The sequence below is a fragment of the Hyperolius riggenbachi genome, chromosome 2 (assembly GCF_040937935.1).
Source record: "Hyperolius riggenbachi isolate aHypRig1 chromosome 2, aHypRig1.pri, whole genome shotgun sequence".
In the NCBI taxonomy this organism is placed as follows: Eukaryota; Metazoa; Chordata; class Amphibia; order Anura; family Hyperoliidae; genus Hyperolius; species Hyperolius riggenbachi.
In genome coordinates this window covers 129276679-129301846 of record NC_090647.1, presented here as the reverse complement: position 1 = coordinate 129301846, position 25168 = coordinate 129276679, and the positions used below count along the sequence as shown (strand labels likewise).

At 43.7% G+C, this 25168-nt stretch overlaps 1 protein-coding gene across 1 annotated transcript; it reads left to right on the top strand.

Moving 5' to 3' along the window:
* The first annotated feature begins 2783 nt into the window (after positions 1 to 2783).
* Positions 2784 to 23559, top strand: TSFM (Ts translation elongation factor, mitochondrial). The gene is made up of 6 exons (XM_068265138.1): positions 2784 to 2879; positions 7033 to 7185; positions 12325 to 12453; positions 16602 to 16724; positions 19612 to 19690; positions 23036 to 23559. Exons 1-6 carry the CDS (start codon positions 2844 to 2846, stop codon positions 23455 to 23457), a joined length of 942 nt encoding a protein of 313 aa, XP_068121239.1. The 5' UTR covers positions 2784 to 2843; the 3' UTR covers positions 23458 to 23559.
* Positions 23560 to 25168: the final 1609 nt, after the last annotated feature.

The following is a 25168-nucleotide window of genomic DNA, read 5'->3' as shown; positions in this document are numbered from 1 at the left end:
CTCGCTTGTCCCTGTTTTCGTGTGTCTGTCTTGTCTGATTCGAAACGCTTGCTGTAGGCTCGGTGAGGTAACCGTTAAGCAAGCGCTCGCGTTCTCTGTTTCGTGTTTGTCTGTTAATGGTTAGTTAGGCGTGCTTGTCTCTATTGTGCTTATCACGTGGAGACCGCGCATAACCGCGTGCACTGTTGCGAATGAGTGCGGTGTTCGCGGTTAGCTAGCATTTGTTATTTTCTGTATTTCCTTATTGTATTATTTGCTGTGCCTTTGCTACTCTCGTGCTCCGCCTTGCTGTACCTTGTGTCACGTCTGGCGATCGCACCTCTCGCGATCGCGTTCCTGTTTCTTATCTGCTGTGGTGTGTGCACAGTCGCGGGTTGGCGACTAATTTTATGCACACACACACAATCTGTCTCTGTGCTCACTCTCAATCGCTTCTCTTGCGATTGCGTTTCTTCCCTTCGTACAATTCCTGTCTGGCGTGTGTGGTAGGGCAGAGGAGCTGTTCCTCTGCACTCCACAGCTCCACCTGCCGACAGGAATTTCCCTCTGCAGGTGCATAGCACCTAGCCTGGGTGTCCTCAATAATACGCTTGTGGAGGAAATCCGCCGCGTCAGCGCACATCTGGTGCGCTGACCACGGAGACGATTCCGCAATCGTTACAATAGGGATGACTGCATAGAACAGCTTTCCTGCCCCTCACTGAGCCGCCATGGCCTAGGTGGCCTTGCCAGAAATCCGGCCCTGTACGTAAGTACCTTTTTGTTTTTCTAAGATTTTGATCTATTAGATTATTTTATCAAACCTACCATACACCATTGAAATTGCAAATCATTCAGCCTGATTTTTCCAACCCATCTGATCAGATTTTCACAGAGAAAAACTAAATAATGTTTTTTTAGGGTACTTACACACTAAGACGTTGCGTTAGGTGCTACGTTAAGGTCGCATAACGTGCACCGAACACAACGCATAGTGTGGTTGTAGCTGGACGTTACATTGAGCCGCGTTGAGTGGCTCTTCACACGTCCTGTGATGCCGTGATGCGTACTCTTGGACGCATGCGGCATCACGTGGTCCCGCCAGCCATTCGCCGCACAGAGCGGCGCTCCTGAAGGTAAACACTGCACGTCACACCGTGCAGTGAATAATAATTAGCTATGTGCCTGGCCGAGGAGGAGGAGGGGGAGCCCTCCTCCTCCAATACTACTGAGCATGTGCAAACAGTCTAACGCGGCTTAGCCACGTGGAACGCACAGCATGCAGCACTTTAAAATTACGTGAAGCGTTACAATGTAACGCAACGTGGGCACTGTGAACAGCCCATTGATTTTTCATTACTGTGCGGTGGGCTGCGTTACAGGCTGCACTAACGTGCGCCTGTAACGTTTCACTGTGAAAGCAGTCTTATTGATGAAAAAAGGATTTTTTTTTTTCAATTTCTTTTCTATTCTATCGTTTTGGTTGACTAATCAGGAAAATCAATCTATTTGATTGTGCCGTGCAGGGCTGCTCACCACGGATTAATCACGAGTAACCACGGTGGTTACTCGTGATTCAAATTACCTCTAATTGCCCCAGCTGAGCGGGTAGATGCGGTGGGGTTAATTACTCTAATGCCGCTCTCCGCCCAGCGTTTCAACTAGCTCACAAGCGTCTATTGGACACGTTGCAAGCCTCACTATGGAGAACTTCCTCCTTCAAGCCGGAAGGAGGACGTGCTCCATAGCGAGGCTTGCAATGCGGAGATCGGCATTAGGGTATTTAACCCCACCGCATCTACTCGCTCAGCTGGGGCAATTAGAGCTCATTTGAATCACGAGTAACCACCGTGGTTACTCGTGATTATTCCGTGGTGAGCAGCCCTAGTGCCGTGTATGGACACCTTTATAGTGGCTGGATGGTGTACTGGTTAAGGGCTCTGCCTCTGACATGGGAGACCTGGGTTCGAATCTCGGCTCTGCCTGTTCAGTAAGCCAGTAATTCAGTAAGGAGTTCATTGGGCAAGACTCCCTAACACTGCTACTGCCTACTGAGTGCGCTCTAGTGGCTGCCTCGCAAGCGCTTTGAGTCCGACAGGAGAAAGGCGCTATACAAATACTGCCATTATTATTATTATAAAGATATCAATTTAAAGTATAGGCATAAAGTTTAGAGTAAAATAAACACATTTTCGATAGATAGATATCTCTACTTCATTCCTGAAAGAGGGAGAAATGTAACAAATGAGTAAAAAAGAGTGACAGGATTGGTATTGGGTTCCTAAAGATAGACGGTCCCTCCGAAAAAGGAACAGTTGGGAGTTATGATAAAAATCATGTTCTCGTTCTCTTATGCTGGGAATACACGGGTCGATTCTGGCGCTCGATTCTGCGCCAGATCGTTTTGCCCGCTAGCTAGATTCTCTTATCTTCCGCTCATTTTTCTTATCCTTTTTCACTTCACTTCAATGACAAAATGGCAAAACGATCGAACGTTTGGACATGTAGGAAATTATCTACCTAACCATCTTATTAGCTCAGTATTCCCAGCATAACACAGCTCTCCTTGTGGAGCAGTTTGTCATTACTTCATGTTTCCAGACCCAGACATCTCCAAAAAAAAAAACAATTTGCACTCATTATTTCAGCATTCTTATTTTTTTTTTCTCTTTTCCGCATAAATCTGCCATACCATAAAACTACAAACTATCAAGTGGCAGTCTCATCGCTACAAGCGCTGTATTTTAATTAGCTCCGCCAAAATGGCTCCCGAGGTGACCGGGAAGTGAAACGTACAGCATAGTGCTAGAAGCGTCCTATGCGCTGACGTCATCTCTGTGCGTCCTCGTCATTCATCGTGGGGAATGATGGCTCTGCTGTCAGTAGTGCTGCGTCTCAAGGTGAGCTGTCAGTGTGTATTGCAGTGAGAGAGCTGCCCGTCTGTCACCATTACTCTACTTTGGCACAAGTGACGGGAGCTGCGGCCAGACTTGCTGTGTGACAATCGCAGCCTCTTTCAGGCTATTATTCCTCTATGGTTTATCAGGCAGAAGTTGGGGTGGGGAGCCTAGGATTAGGCATACATCAATGTTTGGTATTATTCAGCTTGCTTGTATATAGTCAATTGTCTTGTTCAAAGCGAAACACTTTAGTTATACATCTTGCATAGCCCTGTACAGAGTACAAGTAAAAATTGCCTATTTTCTACTATAATTTAGTGAAGCACAAGTCTTTAATTTGCAGCAGATCTCCTATCACGGATATAGGATTTTTCTTTCCATGTGGGCATTCAGTAATCTAGCCTATTTAATTCTCCTAAAATACTGACAATACAAGGAAAGATTACAACCCTTTATCTTGTGGGGGGTTTTGTGTTGTTGCTAGGGATGAACATCTAGATGGATCCACCTGCGGGCCACGGCATGGGGGGTTACCCAGTCCCAGTGTAAAAAAACAGAGCATGTCATGTAAGGCTGTTGTAGATCTTGGGTTTTCTGAGGAGGCAGAGCAACTAATGCATTAGCAGGTGACTTATTAACCTGGAGACCACTCCAATCCTGGTAACATTAAGTCAGGCTCTGTCTTTAACACTGAAAGTACTCTTAATTCATGCATGTCACTGCCTCTGACCATTGCGTCTCACATCACTCTGATGATTCTACTTGTGAAGTGTGGTAGTAATGGGAAACAGTGACAGAGGAGATGACGAGGGTCACTTGAGGCCCGCAGGTATACAGTGTCCGTTTCAATCGAAACTGGGATCGAGCACTCAGATGCTCATCCCTAGTTGTTGTTTTTTTTTCATTCTTGCATGTATCCATAATAAGGAGAATTTCCTCTTACTTCCTGTTGCTCTCATGGGTGTCCCATGACAGAACATGAGAAACAACAGTATAGAGATAACAAACTGACAATAGTCATAACCCTTATTTATTGTGTCTGAATCCTCTTTCATACATAAAAGAATTGTAGCCTGCTCGGATCGGAACTCCATCCGATCTCTTAGACAACAGTTAAAGGCTGAGTACAGATGTGTCATTAGCCTAGAGGCTAGTGTTGCATCTCTTGCTAAGGAGCAGGGAGGCGGGTGTTCCAACATTTTAGCATACCCGACAAAATAGCATACATATGCTACTGAGCATGTGCGCAGTCATGCAGGTCATACATTAACCCCATAATGCCCATCAGCAGCTTTAACCTTTGCAACCCCGGTTAGCTGCCTGGGTGCTGATGTGCAATCTCCACTATCCAAGTGGACATAGAGTTAGAATAAAAAGTTGTCCGAGCGCGAGCGAAGCGAGGACCGAGCCCGCAGCCCAGCGAGCGAAGCGAGCGGGCAATGGGACACTGATTCTACTAAAAAGGGGTATATCACTTTAAATGTATGCTGTTTTGTCAATGTATGCTAGTTAGTTGGAACAAGGGATGTCACTTGGCACATCACAGACAACAGAGAGGCTTCATGATGGTAGGGTGGATAGTAGAGCAATATCCTTGGATGTTGCTAAAGATAGGACATGCCAGATCTTTAGAAGACAATGCACATGGTAGATTCTCACCTGAAATGGTTCTTATTGACCGCCATGCCCCAGTTTATTCCAGTGTGTGTATGTAGCTATAAACAGCAAGTAAATGTTTTCGGTCTAGTTCTGTTGTATTGGGATTATTTGTGTTGTGATTGAGTGCATTTCCCATCAACCCCACACCTTTTGGTTTTTATTTATTTTTTTTCCAGCCTCTGCTCTCATATATAGTGGTAGACTGGAGTTGACAGGCCTGATCCAGGTATATATAATGTGGGAGGAATGGGCTTTAAAGAGGAGCTGTTAGGTATAGGGTCTCAGAGAAAATAAACACATATATCAGTAGCTAAAGATTGGCTGTACTTACATTACATATGCATTTCACTGTCCACGTTTGGATTTCACAGAATTTGTATATAGTATATGCAGAGATAGATGCTCCTGACAGCTCATGGCAGGCTCCATGTTTGTGAAGCCAAATGTGTCGTCATGTCCTGCCTGCTTCTGATCACAGATAAGCTGGTTCTTGAACAACACGGTGTGCAGTGAATATTAATGAGCCATGTGGCTAGGAACAATAGCTGACTCCTGCAGTGAAACTCTGCCCCCAGATTTATCAGTGTTTCGCGATGGACTGATTAGAAGCTCCTGTACCGTCTCATTAGCAGCCGAGGGGAGGGCCCCAGAATGCTTTGCAGTTTAGCTGCGGCTTGCGTCTTTATGGGTCTATAACAGACTAAGATAAGCACACATCAAAGGTAACTGAAATGTTTATCTTCACTAATGGCTTTTGAGCTTCCTTCTAAACTGTTTAACACAGGAGAATAGAGGTTTAAATTAGCTTCTGCAGCCTGACAGTTACTCTTTAACCAACATATTATTAGCTTGCGAGCACAGAGTGTTAATAGAAATTCTATCAGCATTTTTGTGCGGATACTAAAAGTCCCTCAGTAATACCCATCAGTAAAATATTGGGGGATGGTGTTATTGTTTTAGAAATCTTGATAGCACGTGGTTATCGTCTTTTAAATATGTGGCTAGTTTAGCACACTCCCTGAACATGTGCATATAAGTACAAATAGAATTTTTAGGCGATAATCAGTTTCTTTAAAGCAGGAGGAACAGCCATACTATCCAAGGGAAAAAAATATATAAGTAGGTAACTTGTTCTACTTATGTAACATATATATTGTGCTGTTCATATTTTGATTTTAGTGAATTTTTATATAGTAAATAAAGAGAAACTGACATTTGCCATTTTTATTCCCTCTGATTAAAGCCAATCCTGATGTAATTTCCTCACTTTTTTTTTTTCCTTCTAGAATCTGCACTGTCATGTCTAGCTTTTTTTGTGAACGCATGTGAGCACAGCACAGATCATATTTTAACAACTCCCTGAACTGTCCTCAGCCAATAAACGAGGAGCAGGAATGTGGGAGGGGAGATGACAAGCTTCCTTCTTGTCGGCAATGTACACAATAAAGCCAGGCTGACTGAGATAAGATTTATTGCAGCAGAAACATTTCTGATTAGCTTAGATTCCTTTCAATGCTGGTTCAGGTTGCAGACTGCATAACAGACACAGCAGTGGATAAATGGAATTTGATTTTATGGCTGGCAATCTTGCCTCAAAGGACATCCGAAGTGAAAATAAACTGATGAGAAAAACAATTGTATCTATCCTCCTCCTCCTAAAAATGACTTTTTTTTAAGCTATCCCACAGTTTTATTTTATATTTAAATCTAATTTTAGGTTTTTACTGTTTCATTGTATCTGCTCAATGACACATTCATTGAAGTATGTCAGAGCTAAAATTTATGAATTATTAACCCTTTTTTTTATCACTTTACTGCTCTAAGAAGCCATTTACTGACTGGAAAGTGTTTTATGACTGTAATTATCAGTGAGGCCCCGTTCACACTGCATGCATTTCCAGCCGCGTTTTGGAAACACGTGCAGGTGGCCGACACGCACGACATCAGACATTGCATAGAGTGCACTGTCTGATGTTCACACTGCATGCGTTCCGGACCAGTGCGGTCCGGGAACGCATGCTGCACAAATTTTTTGTAAAAACGCATGACTGTCCCATTCACTTTTCAGTGATGGGATCAGCCACGCAACGCACACAAACGCGGAGGGCGTGCGTTCGTACGCGTTGCGTTCCGCACGCATGGCTATCCGTGTTTGTGATGTGAACGGGGCGTTTAACTTTTTCAGGCAGAAAAAGAAAAAAAGGAACACAGCCTAGTTATTTGTGTGCTTGGCACAGTACATACACATGTGTATCTCGTCACATCACCTCGGTTGTCCTTTAATGGAATGGGAGCAGACGGCAGTTCTGCTTTCTCTTTTATCATACCCCATTTTTCCTGATAGATTAAATCATTGAGCAGAAGTGCTCATCTGTATTATTTCATTTCTTTGCAGTGCCTAGACTAGACTCTAGAATGATATGGACTCTCAGTAACTGTGCTTTTCTCGCTTATATATCCTGTATGTTGATTCTCTGTACTCGCCTCTGTGCAGCTTCCCTCGCGGCAGCCGGCTGGGCTCTTCCACACATGTACCAGACTGCTGGCAGCGGACAAGGAACTCCTTGTTAAACTTAGAAAGAAGACTGGCTACTCCTTTATAAACTGTAAGAAAGCCCTGGAAAAGTTCAGCAATGATGTAAAACAGGTAAAGCATAGTATGTTTCTGGGCTTTATGCAGAACAGCGGAAATCTTTCTTACAGTACATTGCTTGCACACATGAAATAATGGAACCCGGAAAGAAGGGCGCAGGGGGTTGCCGCTAGTAGAATATCGCTAAAATTACTAAAATTCTACTGCTGAATTCCGACTGTAAAATATCAGTAATGTTCACCGATATTTTACTATGGCTAAACCTCACCCGACTCTCATACAGAACCTACCACTACTGATGCCTAACCCTAAACACCTTCCCTCTGGTGGAGCCTAACCCTACCCCCTCCTAAATCTTAACCCGCCCCTTCGGCCATAAAGCCGCTGTATGCGGCAAAGAAGATACATTTTGGCGCCCAGAGGCATCCCATTAGCAGTAAGCAAAGTACATTTTGGGACCCAATAGAATTGCGGGCATCGGGGGCCTGCAGAATGCAAATTGTGGCATTGCATAGTGGATTGCCACTATGCAGTGCCGAAATTTGCATGTCCACAAGCCCCCGGCACCTGCGATTATATCTGGGTCCGAAATTTACCTTCTTTGCCGCATTCTAAAAGTCACGATTTGCTGTAAAGAAGGTAAATTTCCGGTGCCCGTCGTGTGCCCAAATTTCCATTCTTTGCCGGTAATTTTGGCTATTATGATATGTGCCTATGGTGGCGCCGTTTTTTCCATGCACTCTTTTTTTTCCTTATTCACATTGCTTGCCTCCACGTGGGACTCGCAAAGTAATCTTGGCTGCACTCCATTTAAACAAGGTTTCTGATTATCACTTCACTATTTGTAAAATGTAATCGACCTATGGTGTTATGGTGAGCCTAAACCCTGCAGTGTGACCCAGACTCCACATGGAATAGCCAAAAAGGAATTGTATAGAACCAGGGGCTATACGCAATTCACTTTTTCACCTGAGTTTTACTTCACCTACTTACTTCTCAGTACTTTTTCATTTGAAAATTGCTGGAAAGAAATTTTAGATAGAAGTTGAAAAATTATCACCAAGGAGAAAACGCAGGAGAAAAGTGGAATTGCATATGGGCCCAGGCCTCAATAATAAGTGCACCTTTCGTAAAAAAATAAAATAAAAAAAGTTTGTCTCCTGGTACTAGTGGAGCTCTGGCATGATATAACCAGGGCAGTGGAGTCGGAGCAATTTTTAGGTACCTGGGGTCGGAGTCATAAAATAAATTGATATCTTGAAGTCCGCCTAAAAGCAGGAGAGATAGGAAGTAGAAGAATACAGAGGTTCCCAGTGTCTGCAGCCATCTTTGAGCTCTGTACACACTCTCCCTCTGCATCCATCCCCCCACACACTTATAGGTCCTGAGTCCCTAACACTCCACCTATGCACAGAGACAGAAAGCCCTAGAATCTCACACATGAAACATCAGTCATGAATGCTGCTCCCTGTGCGCTGCTATCCACCCACAATACACTATGCATCAATAGTTCCAACGTATAACATGCATGCATTTATAGACACACATCTACACTATGCACTCAGATGTCTTTCCTACAGCATGCATGCAGTTTGAACACTATAGAATCAGCTCAACAGGAATACAAATGGCACAAAATACCAGACATGTCTAAGTAAACAATACTATTACTCTGATATTACATAAATTCATATACTTTAAAGTGTGCCCCACATGCCTCAACTTTAACGTTAATCTTAACATGTGCAGATAGCGAACGTTAAGATTACTGGCATTTATGAAATGTATGCACTATATACATGCACCACTTACATTGCTTGAGTAACATGTACGTGGTGCATGTATATAGCATGCAATTTGTGTACATCGCTACATATATTGGGTAAATGCCAGTGATCTTAATTGTGTGCCATCTGCACACCTTGCCAATCTGCCGTATGTCAAAGGCTTTCAATCTAAAGGGGGTGGAAGGGGGGGGGACACACTAGGTAGGGCTGCGGAATAGCTGTATGGCTAAGAGGTTAAGGTGTGGAAGAGACAACTGGTATGGTTTAAGATTATATAAATATGTTAGCCTCCATATTGTTTCCACTTTAGGTTTCCCTTTAAGTATCTTTGGTGAATCAACCCCCTTAGACTTTAATGGAATGCTTAATAAACTAGGGCTCATCTGATCGATTCTACACTAGTAATATGGATTAGATATTGATCCCCGAAAGCTATACTTTTACTTATGAACAAGGGCAGACCTGGGAAGGGAGAAATGAGCAGGTGTTTTCCTGAACTGGTGCCTCCTGCAGCTTTGTACTGCATTAAAGAGACTCCGTAACAAAAATTGCATCCTGTTTTTTATCATCCTACAAGTTCCAAAAGCTATTCTAATGTGTTCTGGCTTACTGCAGCACTTTCTACTATCACAGTCTCTGTAATAAATCAATGTATCTTTCCCTTGTCAGACTTGTCAGCCTGTGTCTGGAAGGCTGCCAAGTTCTTCAGTGTTGTGGTTCTGCTATGCACTCCCCCCTCAGGGGGGAAAGAAACACACAAATGATCTCTTGAGATTCAAAAGGAATGCTGTATACAGCCTGCTTGTGTATGGATGTATTTTTCTATGTGTGGACATACTGTACATCAACCTACTTCCTGTTTTGGTGGCCATTTTGTTTGTTTATAAACAAACTTTTTAAAACTGTTTTTAACCACTTTTAATGCGGCGGGGAGCGGTGAAATTGTGACAGAGGGTAATAGGAGATGTCCCCTAACGCACTGGTATGTTTACTTTTGTGCGATTTTAACAATACAGATTCTCTTTAAAGGGGTACTGTGGGGGCTTTCTAAGGATAAAAAACGACACTTACCTGGGGCTTTTATCATCCCCCTGTATCAGTAATGTCCCACACAGTCCTCCTCCGATCCACCGTTCCCTGCCGCCGTTCCCGGTCTAGCGCGACACGCCGTCCAACTGCGGCTGTGCTCGCTCCCATCCGCGTCATCAGAAGCTTACTGCGCAGTACAAGAAAACTTCATACTGTGCCTGGGCAGTAAGCTTCCAATGATGCAAACGGCAGCGCGCATTATTCGGCTATGACAGACGAATAATGCCCGGTGCCAGCGGCGGGGAACGGCAGATCGGAGGAGGACGGCGCGGGACATTACTGCTACAGGGGGCTGATAGAAGCCCCAGGTAAGTGGCGGTTTTTATCCTTAGCAAACCCCCACAGAACCCCTTTAAAGGACACCTGAAATGAGGGGGCTATGGAGGCTGACATATATTTCCTTTTAAACAATACCAGTTGCCTGGTAGTGATGGTCATGTCTAGGAGAACTCATGGAGAAGCATGTGATCACAGCAAATCAGAGCAAATCCTATCAGCTGATCAAACAAATCACATGCTTCTCCATGAGTTCTCCTAGACATGGCCATCTCTATTTCCTGGCTGTCCTGCTGATCCACTAATACTTTTAGCCATAGACCCTGAACAAGCATAAAGATCAAATGTTTCTGTCTTAAGTCTGCTGGGTCAGCTGCTTGTTTGTTCAGGTGGTTGATCCAGACACTACTGCAGCCAGAGATCAGCATATCAGCTAGACAACTGGTATTGCTTAACTACAGGACAACTGTAGGTGGAGGCCGCCATATTTATTTCCTTTTAAGCAATACCAGTTGCCTGGCTATCCTGCTGATCTTCTGCCTCTAATACTTTTAGTCATATATTTAGCCATAGACCCTGAACAAGCATGCAGCCGATCAGGTGTTTCTGACATTGTCAGATCTGGCAAGATTAGCTGCATGCTTGTTTCTGGTGTGATTCAGACACTACTGCAGCTAAATAGATCAGCAGGGCTGTCATGTAACTAGTATTGTTTAAAAGTAAATATGGCAGCCTGCATATCCTTCTTACCTCAGGTTCCCTTTAAGCTGTGGCAACAGTTAGATCGACATTCTGTTGACATCTTAAAGGGGAACTGACGTGAGAAGAATATGGAGTCTGCCATAGTTATTTCCTTTTATACAATGCACATTGCCTGGCAGCCCTGCTGATCTATTTGGCTGTTGACGTGTCTGAATTGCACCAGAAACAAGCATGCAGCTAATCTTGTTAGATCTGACAATAATGTCAGAAACACCTGATCTGCTGCATGCTTGTTCATTGTCTATGGATGAACGTATTAGAGGCAGAGGGTCAGCAGGGCTGCCAGGCAACTGGTATTGTTTAAAAGGAAATAAACATGGCAGCCTCCATATACCTCTCACCTCAGTTGTCCTTTAAGAAAAATCAGGTGGAGCACTATGGTACCTAGGTAAACAATTTGTATCAGTCAGATGTCAATCATTTATTTGATCTAGAACCCATCTGATGAAATTTAATGGGTTTATTAATGTGTTATCCTTGAGATATGGCTACTAGCGGATAGACTGCTGAAGGGTAAAGCTCTGCACACACATTCAGTTAATGTTGCCCTTAACTATTATGTTAGGGCTGTAAGAGTGCTGCACATACACGCTGCCTGACTATGGCTGAACTCCAGCTTGGAAGGAGAAAACATCGGAGCCACGTGAAGCGTGACATTGGACCACAATCCCCTGACCCTCTCCACTAGCTTGGGTTCTGAACTGCGGTGCACGGGATAATGCAGAAATTTGGATTTGGACACAATCACTAATTAGCCAGCTGATCTGGTTGTGGAAAGTACTGTAGGTAGAACCATTTATTGCTACGTACACACTAAAGCTCTGCAGTTGAGGTCACAGTTGTAGATGTGGAGTTTGTGGCACGAAAAATGTACCATCTCTGACTCCTAAAACCAGGGCTGTGGAGTCTGTCAAATATCATCCGACTCCAACTCCTCAGTTTTTGAAACCTCCAACTCCTAGTCCAGGTACCCAAAATTGCTCCGACTCCTACGCCACAGACCTTGCAGGGGGGGGGGACACACAGAAATCATCCGACTCCAACTCTGACTCCAGGTACCCAAAAATTGCTCCGACTCCATCTGCACTATAATACTGCCTGATATTCGTACATAATTTTAGTCTACTGTAGATTATACAGTACGGTACAACATAAGTGCTTTGCTTTGGAGAAAAAAAAAGCAATACAAAGAAAATTGTATATCCTGCTTCAGACACTAAATTCCCTTGCATTATACTGTGGTATTAAGTGATTGCATCTATCCCACTTGCTTTTAAAGGCAGAGACTTGGCTCAATGAGCAAGCCCAGAAGGAAGGATGGAGCAAAGCTTCCAAACTGCAGGGAAGGAAGACTGCTGAGGGTCTCATAGGTCTACTGCATGAAGGCAACACAGCAGTACTTGTGGAAGTAAGTATGGGAGATGGAATTTAAGATATGAGCAATGCATTGAAGTGGTCTCACAGTGCCCATGTCAGTCATCTGCTCAGGTGCAATGACATTCTAAAAGTATTTCACTGTTTCTGCCGGCACATCTCTAGAGAATTGGAGAGAGGTCTCCCACAGCAGCAAACCAATTTATTGCTCTTATTGTATGGGCAGTGTTTATAAGGGAAAATCTAACATTCTCTACTTAAAGGACTTACGATGTGAAATACTGAATCTATTTTTTACTCACCTGGGAGCATCTTCCAGCCCCTCGCAGCCGTTTCAGTTCCTCGCTGCGGCCCCAGTCCTCCACGTTGTCCCGCTGGCCGCCCGTAATGATCATGGCATCGCCGATACACACCAGATGATGTGAATGCGTGGGCACGAATGCCCATGCAGGCACAAAAGATCCAACCCACCGGCGGGGGTTGTGATCATTACGGGCGGCCAGTGGGACAAAGCTGAGGACCAGGGCTGTGGCAAGGGACTGAGAAGGCTGTGAGGGGCTAGAAGATGCCCCAGTGATTCGGTATTTCACATTGGAAGTCTTTTAAAGGACAACTGAAGTGAGAGGAAATTGGAGGCTACCATATTTATTTCCTTTTAAACAATACCAGTTTCCTGGCAGCCCTGCTTTCTATATGGCTGCAGTAGTTTCTGAATAACACCAGAAACACGCTGGCAGCTAATCTTGTCACATCTGACAATGTCAGAAACGCTTGATCTGCTGTATGCTTGTTCAGGGTCTATGGCTAAAAGTATTAGAGGTAGGTCAGCCAAGCAACTGGTATTGCTTAAAAGGAAATAAACATGGCAAGCTCCATATCGCTCTCGTTAGTCGTCCTTTAACCCCCTTGGCGGTATGAAAAATACCGCCAGGGGGCAGCGCAGCAGTTTTTTTTTTATTTTTATTTTTTTAAATCATGTAGCGAGCCCAGGGCTCGCTACATGATAGCCGCTGCTCAGCGGCATCCCCCCAGCCCCGCCGATCGCCTCCGGCGATAGGCGATCAGGAAATCCCGTTCAAAGAACGGGATTTCCTGGAGGGCTTCCCCCGTCGCCATGGCGACGGGGCGGGATGACGTCAGCGACGTCGGGACGTCATTGGGAGACCCGATCCACCCCTTGGCGCTGCCTGGCACTGATTGGCCAGGCAGCGCAGGGGTCTGGGGGGGGGCCGCGCGCCGCACCGGATAGCGGCGATCGGGCGCGCGGCGGCGGTGATCGGGGTGCTGGCGCAGCTAGCAAAGTGCTAGCTGCGTCCAGCAAAAAAAAAATTATTTAAATCGGCCCAGCAGGGCCTGAGCGGCACCCTCCGGCGGTATGAGGGGAGACTGCATGAATATACTCTGAATGGATACTTTAGTTAGTCCCCCTTATTGCATAAATGTGGTACGATTGTAAAGACAAGATTATATTTGATGGACACCTTAAAGAGAACCTGAACTGAAAATAAAAAGTTAAAATAACCATACACAGGTTATACTTACCTCCTGTGTAATCTACTACTCAATCTCTTTCTCCTCTCCTGCCACTCATTTTGCCACTGTGAACAATGGAATTCTCTGTCTTCTCTGTCTTCCATTTTAAAAATGGCCATTACTGTCTAACAGCTTCCTGGTCAGCACACTGTTAAACTGTAATATCACCCACTTGAGCTATAGGGAAACATGGACATTACCTTGCACATTCAGTTGTAACTGACAGCAACTGGTATATTTCAGTTCTGACAAAATATTGTCAGAACTGGAAGAGATCACTGTAAGAAGAAAATGGTGAGCTTCTGAGAGGAACTGACGGTGAGGTTAGTATGTAATATTCATTTGCAGCTACGTCATGTGTTTATTTTAAATAATTTTCCCCGCTTCAGGTTCCATTTAAGGCTGGGGTTACTGTGATTGTGCTGCATCTGTATTTCTATTGCCACCGAGATGCTGTGTCATTTAATGTAATGGCAATGCATCATTTGCTGCAATTAGCACACTGTTGCATGCATGGATAGGAGAGTGCAAGGGAAACACTGACGCAGCACATTCAGTGCTCACCTAACCTTAGTCTTCTTGTAGTGGGTTGTCTGGAAAGTTACATACAGGTAGCCATTCAATAAGCTAGGAAAATAGCACTCTGGTGTACCCAACTGCATACTATACATATTTATCCCAATGCAACACAAAAAATGCTGTCCTCAAAATCTGGACCAAGAGTTTTTTCACTTGTTGCCAGTATGTCAATGTCAAGTTTCAGGAGCTTGTCCAGCAGGTGGCAGTCTCATCACCAAAGAATACCCAGAGTACTGTATGTAGAAAAGACAGCCTTCCTACATGAAAGTGAGACTATTAAAGCGGCCCTGAACTCAGAACTTCCTCTCTGCTCTGAAAGATAAGCTACAGCATAATAACCTTTAAAGAGAAAACATTTTGTTACAGCTGATAGAAATCCTGCAATAAATCTGCAGTGTGTCTCCTTCCTGCGTTCATGGAAGCAGACATAGGGTTAACATCCTGTGATTACAAATTGGGCTACTCTTCCAAGAAGCTACGAGTTTGTAGCTATTCGGAATTGAAATGGTAATGAAGTGCTGATTAAAAAGCTGTGACTGCAGGAGACAGGGGTTAACTTACCCATAAGTCTGTGGGATCCACTGCATTCCATTTGCGTCACATACGCAGTGTTGGCTGCGTTCCACGACTCACTACCACACTTCCTTCTTCCGGCTTGAAGGAGGAAACGCAGTAGTGAGTCGTTGAATGCGGACAACACTTTGCGTGTGACGCGAATGGAACGCAGATGATTTATGGGTAAGTTAACCCCCCGTCCCCTGCGGTCACAGCTGTTTAATCAATATTTCATTACCATTTAAATTCTGAGTAACTACGAACTCGTAGTTACTCGGAAGAGCATCCCTGATTATAAATTAGCTGCTCTGTTGAGGCAGCCAGCTTACACAGCTGAGAGATCAAATTACAGTTGTGATCATTCACAGATGATGGGGCTAAACTCTCTAAATACATACAGGGTGGATTTTTCTGTTTTCCTTCTGTCCTGTGTTCAGGTCCACTTTAAACTTTGTACACACAACTAATGCAGATTCATGGATTACAGTATATGCCTTGGACATTGCATTGAACTCTTGGACAATAATTAATGGGAGCAGGTACAATTATGTTGCTTATTTTATTATTTTTGCAGAGATGCATTGATGACCTTTACAGTAATGTACATGCTCTAATATCAGTCGACCTACTAGTCTATGAAAAACTAGATCCTTTGCGATCACATCCTGGTCAGAATGTTAACTGAAACGTGTTTGGGAAAGGCCATTCTTTTATTGATAAAGTGCTACAAACCTAATGGACAGGGGCGGTGCTTGATTGGGTTGAACCATCAAAGCCTCACAGAGGTGATTTTTTTGGTATAATAAAAATCCAGTGTTGATATTCCAGTAGTGAGGGTATGTGTCTGTCACCTCAAACCATTGGCAGCACATCAGGTGTTTAGCTAGACACTGCTTATATGACAATCACTCACTGAAAAATCAATTTAAAAAAAGATTGGATGCACTTTTGTACTGGCCTAAGATTGTGTATAATTGCATAAGAGAAGCGTAGAATGACGAGCGCATTAGTTAACTGCTGATCTTCACTGCCAAGCTAGCAGGTTCAGCCAGGGACTATACCTACATTGGGCTGTATTCACAAAACTTCTCATCCGCTACTTATTTATCACCTAATTGATAAAAATAACCTTTCAGCACATTTACAAGCAAAATAATCACTCAAAGTAAGTTGTTCCTAATTAACTTCATTTCAATATTACCGGTATATTTTTTACCTTAATTATATTATATTTTTGCCCTTTGGGAGCCTAAAAAGTAAAATAGATAAGGTGAAAACAGAGGAAAACAAGTGAAAAAGCTTTGTGATTCATGCCAATTGTGTTGTGAAGTGCAGAGGTTAAGAAGGAGGGGGCACAGAACTGCTAGTACCAGGTGGGATGTGTTGCTAGGTTGTCTGGCTTTTAGACTGGTAAATATGTTGGCAGATGCAATGTTTTACATACACTATGTGCAAGTTGTTTATCTCTATGCCTAGAATTATTTTTTTAAAACCATACATTTATTTACTTTTTAGGTGAACTGTGAAACAGACTTTGTTGCCAGGAATGTAAAGTTTCAGCAGCTCGTCCAGCAGGTGGCAGTCTCAACACTAAAGCATAGCCAGAGTATAGAGAAAAGCCAGTCTCCATACATGAAGGTGAGACTGTGAAGCATTGTGTGCACAACTTATGCAGTTTCATAAACTAAAAGCTCGTACACATGTCCAACTTTTCCAACCAACTATCGTTCAAACTTGTTGGTCGGACGATAAGTTGGACGTTTGGACGCCTAAACAACTACTGATGAGGTGTTTTGCCCAATCCAACTTGCGAATCAGTTGGGACGACTATCGGGCAAACGACTGTCAAGTCAGTGCATGTGTACAAACGACTTCTAGTCGTTTCACCAACTAATAGACGTGCAAACATATACAGTCGTTTGATGCATTCCATTGCTTGTTTGATGTGTACAGTGGAGATCAGACGATAGCCATTAGCAAGTTGGTTAAATGACATGTAAATGAGTTTATCGGCCACTTTGTTGGTCAGTGTGTACAGGACGTTTGAATGACTTGTTGTTTTCTATTAAAGTCAAAAGACCAAACCAAACGACTATCAGGCATTATAATGGACGTGCGTACACAACTTAACAAATGTTTACTAACGAGCAGTGAATTCGTGACCCCTAAAACTAAAGATTGGCTGAGTGCATCCCTCCCAGTGGGTAACTTCAAATGTGGACACTGTCATTTATGCAATAATATCAATCAGAACAAATGTATCCGTTTAGGTAGAGAGAGACTCAGAGTGAAGGATTTTTTTACATGTCAGACAAATTTTGTGGTGTATGTAATGTTATGTCCATGTGAATTCTTCTATATTGGTCAGACAACCCGTCCAATGAAAACAAGGATAGGGGAGCACATTGCATCAATTAAGTCCGGAAAAGGCTGTACACGCTTCATCGCCCATATGAGGGAGACCCATAGTGGTGATGGTTCTGTGATTAGCTTTGCAGGTATAGAAAAACAGGATATCCCCCGAAGGGGAGGAGATAGAGAAAAGCTCCTACTAAGAAGAGAAACTAAAATGATTCTTAAAACTGAGGCAATGGGCCCATTAGGCCTCAATGACAGGATTGAGTTATCCTGTATGCTTGACCCATGATAAGTATTTTATGTTTATCTGGTCACTATTCTCATATGTATGTGTGTATACTTTTGTATTTGATCTGATATTATATTGTATACGTCTCAGTAAGGAAACTGGTGCATGAGACACGGGCAGTGAATAATCTCTAGATAGTAGGAAAGTCCTGGGAATAGGGGAGGATGTAGTTCCCCTATATTTTTTTGTGTCAATGAAACACTACATACCCCTAAAACTTGTAGAGTGAAATATTTAAAAAAAAATGTTTTGCTCTCTCTAGGTGTCACAGTTCTCTAATAAGAGTACGTTAGACATAGAGTTTTAGTATGGGGAGAAGAGAGGGATATACCTATCCATAGATAACCAGGACCCAATTTTTCGATCATTTTTATGATACTTCCCTAATAGGAGAAAGGTGATTATAATAATAATCTTTATATCGTGTCATCTTATTTAGTATCTTCTTACCTCATATAGCTAGATGCCTTAGTATATACCCACTGTAAATATGTCCATTAGTCCTGTTTCCCCAGCAATTGGTTTTAAACTTGCACTGTCACTTTTAGACACTGATTGCACTATGTGTGGAGCGCTAGGCTTACGTGGTATGCCGTATCTGGTTTTTGCCTTTTTTAGTAGGACGCTTCTCCCTTGAGAATTAATTCAAAATTTTGTAACATGGTGGGCGCCCTACTAACACAATGTGTTTTGGGCTTTTTCTAACCAAGTGCATTATATAAATGTTACCCAGTACCTAATGGCGATTTACTTCCGCCTATACGGCAATCCACATTGAGCTTGCACTCCACACGCAAGTCTCTAGGAAGTGACGTCAGCGGAAGGGGCGGGGCTTGTTTCCGCTATAGTCCGCGACGTTCACTTCCGATGTTCATAGTGGTTCGCGTGACCAAGCGTCGTATAGACGCGAAACGGCCGTCGCTCCACCACTCTTCACCGAGCACCCACCTCCAGCACCAGTTACCCTGATATCTTGGGACACGTAAGATTATGCTGACTACTCAGCCATCACAAGTTTATCTATGTATGCTTTACTAAGAACACTTGCATCATTACAAGATTGTCCGCTGTGCCAATAAACCACGTTTATGGACAGAAGGTGCACGCCTACCCTTCTTTTTCTTGTATATTGACAACTTAACAAATGTGCCTTGGACATTACAATAAACTCTTGAAATACAATGATTAGCACTAGCGATTGCACTTCATGATTTTTAGTGTGTCTCAGGCCTTAGAAAGTTAACTACATCCATCTGTTAACCCTTAAACGACCGCCTCATGCCAGTTGGCAGCCCCAGGACTGCCTAACGCCAATTGGCGTGCAGTCCTGGGGGCGTGTTTTGCAAGAGATCGCGCGCGGGGAGACTGTTAGACGACGAAACCACCATCTATTTACACTGTACAGCTGTCCCCCTGGCAAGCTCAGGAGTGATCGGTTGTAATAGGCTGATGCCTTTGACAGCCGATCACGGTGATTGGCCAGCAGAGGGAGGGAGGGAGGGCAGGCCTAGTAAGAAAATAAGAAAAAAAATAGAGCAATTTATTTAAAAAATAAACAAAAGTTAATAAAATTAAATAAACATGCCGGTGGGGATCAGACCCACCAACAGAAAGCTCTGTTGGTGGGCAGAAAGGGGGGTCACTTGTGTGCTGAGTTGTGCAGCCCTACATCGAGGCCTTAAAGCTGCAGTGGCTTATTTTGTAAAAAATGGCCTGGTCGCTAGGGGGGTTTAAGCCCAGGATCCTCGAGGTTAAAATGCAAAAACTTTTTCAGTGAAAATAGGTGTTTGTTCTGTGTGTTCTGCCTTGCTTCATCCAGACGTCCTCTTATTCTGCTGTGTGCAGTCTTACATGCATTGGTTTGATTTTATATTGCAGGGTTTTCTTGCTGGTGCGGAGTTCTTACACATGAAGACTGAGGACTCTTTGCTGAAAGATCTTCTTGCAGTTACAATTGGTATGAAAAGTTTTTGTGTATTTCTGTCTTTTGTACAGATTGGGATGACATCTGATTATCAGGTCTAAAAAGAATTGGTGAAGATACAAAGCCAATATACTCAGGCAATCACATTTTATTTCTAACCTATTAGACAGAGATTATTTCAGAGGTCAGTTTAGGAACTACCGGTAATTAACATGTTCTGTTCTACGGAGTGGAAAGAATAAATTGGCAGCATTCTAAGGGATTTCCGAAGAAAATGCTCACAGTGATAACACTTGGGCATGAGTGATCATTCCTGCCAGTAGAGTAGATGACGCTTCGAGGAACAGCTGTATGTTCAGAATTTTAGCAAAGGCTATCGCAAGTGATTATTTCCACTAGGAAAATCTGCACCCAGCCTTAGCATTGCTGCTCGGAGACTGCTACTCTGTTGAGACCTGTTTACACTTGCAGCATGGGTCACTCGAAACACCTTTTCCAGCGTGTACAGGTGTCCCCTGACATCATCCTATGACTCAGTAACTATCGGATGTGAAAGTTAACCATACTCAATTACTATTATGACATCCAAATTGGGGGGGCTTGGGAATTAAATTTACTTACCAGGGGCTTCTTCTAGACCCTAGCAGCCTATGTGTGGTTGTAGTTTTGCTGCCTCCAGGGCGCTGCTATCCCCACCAAAAGTTCCCTGACCACAGCTTAGGTATCTGGCTACTGTGCATGTGTGTCCTGTGCCCAGGAGCATTCTGCCCTTGTGCAATTCACAAACAGCCCATAACCACAGCTGTGGGAAGGGATCTTTTGGGCGGGCAGGGGCAACCTAGAGGGCAGCGAAACTGCAGCGAGTGACCAGATTACTCCCGTCCCTCCCTCCCCCTCCCACCCTTCAGCTCTGATGTCCTTTAAACATGTGTTGCTTGAAACAATCTTTAAAGTGTGTATCGCCCTTTACAGTCATAAGCACTCGTGCCCCAAAATCTCCCAACAGAGTGGCATAAAAAGCTTACCACATTGACAGAGGTAATGCATCTGATTTTATATAGCCGTCACTTGGTATCCAGAAGCTTACCAGCATAGGTGAACCCATGCTTTAAGATCTCAAGTGCGCTCAGAATGACAATAAACAAGACAGCCCTGCCTTCTCCTCAGAGTTCAGGTCTGTGGTACACTGTGATGGATATGCCACGTGACCTCCGTATGGTCCTTTGAATACTTCAGGCCTTATATAGTGGCTTCACTGGTACTGATGCACCTCTGGATAGCAGATGACGGGGACCTAATGTAGAATGAAGAACTTTTATCATTGTGGTGAACTGTATATGCTGTTTAACCTCGTCATTTTTGAGTGTAGGCCTGAAACTGTTGGCTCTTTGGGCCTGACTTACTAGGGTCACCTAACTAGAGAACATTAAACAGCAACTTTTAACCCAGGTTTGAACTTCATTCCAATCAGTAGCAAATGCCCCCATTCCAGGATAAATCTTTTCTTTTTTTCATCTGGGGGGTCTGCATGGCTAATATTGTGGTTAAACACCTCTCCACAGTGTGATGTCATGACCATGGTCCTGACAGTTTGCTGTCAGTGAACCTCGTTGCATTGTGGGGAATAATGGCTTTCTCCAACTGCCAAGTGAGCAATATCTCCTTCCTCCTCCTCCAGACATCACCTGGCAGGACTAAAGCTGTTTGCCTGTGATAAATGTCAGAATGTAAATCAGGGAGAGGAAAAGTTTTTTTATAATGGGCGAACATTGGCTACATAATTTATAAATTAATATTGTAAAAAAAAAAAAAAAAAAAAAAAAAAAGCAATTTTATTCATTGTTATTTTCACTGCAGTTCCTCTTTAAAGAGGAGCTGTCAGCCATACTATCTCAAGAAAAAAAACAACAAATATATAAGTAGATAAAGACTTGCTCTACTTACATAACATATGTATTGCACTGTCCACGTTATGATTCCTCTGAATTTTATAAAGGAAAAGTAGAGAATCCTATTCTGGACAGTTTCTGTATTTACTGTGGCTATTTTGAAGCCAGCCCTGATGTAATATCCGCCCCTATGCTGGGGATACACGGTACGTTTGTGTACCGTGTATCGACCAGCTGATCCGGACAGCTGATAATATTCAGCTGGCCCGATCAAGCCGCTCGACCCGCGCCCGCTCGATTCCCGACGGCGGACAATGGCAGGGAATCGAGCAGCTGATAAGGACGGCCGGCGGGGACGAGCGGGAATCGATCCGCGCACGAGCGGGGACGCGGATGGGGTCGAACGGATCGACCCGTCTATGCCCAGCATTAGTCTCCTCTGCCTGATTTGCCCACCCTTCACTATAGAAAGTGCATTGTTTCAGCCTGAGGTGTGGGAGGGGAAAACAAAAGTCTGAGGGGAAGTAGGGAAGCAAAAAAAAAAAAGACAACCCAGCATGCCCTGCAACTTCTCTTTTGTGTACCAAATTTTCTGTGTACCAAATAAGTCATGTAAACTGGGGAATGATAATTAATCAACAAGAAAAGTAATAGTGTTTTTAACTTTTGGATTGCCTGATTATCATCCTTATTACTTGTTTACCAGATAAAAATAAAGAATTTATTTTTTATTTTGTGCCCGACAGTTACTCTTTAAAGAACATTGCAGGACATCAGTGAGGCAGTAAACCTGGCCTGCCATTAGCTGGCAACCTTCTCTTGGGTGGGTTCACACAACAGCTAAGCCAGTTGGACAGCTAAAGAATTAAAGAGGCCCTCCATACAAAAAAATAAAAATCTGTCAGCGTTTGTCCCATGAAGCCGCCACAAAGACCCCGCATCTCTTTAATTCTGCCATTTGGCCCCGCCTCCCCTCTCTCCGAGAAAACACGCCTGGCAATTTAATGCAGTAACTAGCTAGAGGGGGAGGTGGGGCCAAGCAGCGGAAGTGGAGTGATGCGGGGTCTTCAGGGGGTGACTTTGTGGGACAAAACTCCGGAGGTAAATATAACTTTTGTTTACAGCAGCACTGACAGATTTTTATTTTTTGTATGGAGGTCCTCTTTAATGTTTATTGTATGGCATTACATGCCTGCACTCACAGTGGAAACTCATTGTTCAGTACATTCAGGCTGCCCTGGGTTTATTAGATTCTTGCTGTGTTATGCATGTGACTGCAGTCGCTCATTTGCTAACCTTCCTGTTACCCTCACACTTCTGTGATGTGACCCGAAGGAGAATAGTAAATGTGCCAGACAATTTAAGAATTCCAGCCCAGCTTTGCAGAATTTACAAATATTATTAGGAGGTGAAATTTAGTGATCATAGTGTGACCATAATGTGTCTCTCTTTTAATGTCTTCTCCCATCTTTCTGTCTGCTTTTTGAAGCCAAACTTGGGGAGAATATGACCATGAAGAGGGCTGCGTGGGTCACTGTCCCTTCCAACATGTTTATTGGCTCCTATGTGCACGGCTCCCTACCCGCAGAATTACCTTCCTTGGCTAATATGGCATTTGGGAAATATGGGGCCGTGGTTATATGTGAGCCAGATGTCAACTGCAACAGCAACCTGTCTGAACTTGGCCGCAGACTGGGCCAGCATGTGGTGGGCATGAGCCCCTCAGCTCTGGGCTCACTAGAAGATGAGAACACAGGGGAAACAGAGACCAGGATGTTGGCGCAGTCCTTCCTTCTGGAACCTTCCCTGACTGTAGGACAATATCTGCTTCCACACCAAGTACAAGTGCTGGATTTCGTACGGTTTGCGTGTGGAGAAGAAACACAGTCCACAGAATCTAATAACTCATAACGACTAATATCAACTTATCTACTGGGCAGTATGAACCATGTGAAATGTATATATCTTTTTTTTTTTTTCTAGTAAGAATAAACAAGGTTAAACTTTACACAATTTATTACTGCTTAACTTGTAATGCAGCGCTTTGAGTCCCCAGGGAGAAAAGCGCTATATAAATATTGTTATTATGTCTTTGTTTTCAGTACAGATAATGTCATTCACTTGGTACCTGAGCTGACATGTGACTTGATGCAGTAAACCGAGATAACGTTGCCATGGTCAGAGAGAATGGCATTGCCATAGTAACGCGCCTTACCATAGCCACATGTGGAGTGTTAATGGGCGGTGCCACCCCTGAGCTAGTAATGGGGAAATTGCTGTACATTCCCTGTGCACTGCAACTTTACTGCATCAGGCCCATAATGAGGTAAATATGGCTGTGTCCGCTTTTTTCTATTTTATTTTATTTTGTGTTTAAAGAGTTTATAGAGCATTGTTATCTGTATGCAAATGAAGCATTCAAACGGCAAATCAAATGCAGCTGGGTATGTTCTAAAAGGACCACTATCGCAAAATGTAAAAAACCTTGATCTAAAAAAGTTTTATACTGAACACTAGTAGAAGGGATAGTGAAGACTTAAAGAGACACTGAAGCGAGAATAATTCTCGCTTCAGAGCTCATAGTTAGCCACTGCTAAAACGCCGCTATCCCGCGGCTAAACGGGGGTCCCTTCAACCCCTGCAAAATCAACGACCAAATTGGTCGTAGATTTTGCTGCTCCTAGAGGCAGGGCTAACGGCTGCAGCCCTGCCTCTCAGCGTGTCTATCAGCGGCGCATCGCCGCCTCTCCTCCGCCCCTCTCAGTGAAGGAAGACTGAGAGGGGCGGGGGAGATGCGGAGATACATGCTGACAGATGCGCGTGGGGCAGGGCTGCGGCGGTTAGCCCTGCCTCAATCAGGAAGAGATCCCCGGCTGCACGGAGGGGATTTCGGGGGGTAAGGGACCCCCGTTTAGCCGCGGGATAGCAGCGTGTGCTCCTGCTAACTATGAGCTCTGAAGCGAGATTTATTCTCGCTTCAGAGTCTGTTTAAGAATTTGTTAAAAAAAAAAAAAATCACACTGCTCTTGACACATTCATGACAGCATGCATGTGAGAGGGTCTTACCCATGGGTTATGGGAGAATGTACTCCAGGCTGTTAGCTGCTCAACGGCATTTCAGCTAGTAGTAAACCTGTCTCATAATCTTAGCCAGGCAGATGCACACAGCCTGGAGTACAGCCTCCGTCTGTAAGCTCCTCTCACATTCATGCTATCATGAATGTGTAAAGAGCAGTGTGATTTATTTTTTGCCTAATTTTTAACCCTTCACAATCCCTTTTACTAGCTTTCTGTTCAGTATAAATCTTTTTTAGTTTTATTTTTTTTTAATTTTGCGATAGTGGTCCCTTAAGATTAAATAGAAGCAAATTAGTTTTCTCTGGGTGAGAAAACACTGCTGATCGCAAAACAGAGCTGAAAAGTTTAAATGCTCAATTCTTTTTATTGGCAGCTGAATGGATGAGATTGTATGGCACACAGAAATTGCTTCTGTTCAAAGTTCAGCAATCAAATAACTCCTTAAATTGAAAATTGGAATATGGGCCTGCGGGGAAGTTCTCTAAATACATACAGTTAAAGAGGATCCTCAGTGTAAATTATACATTCAATTGATTGTCATTTA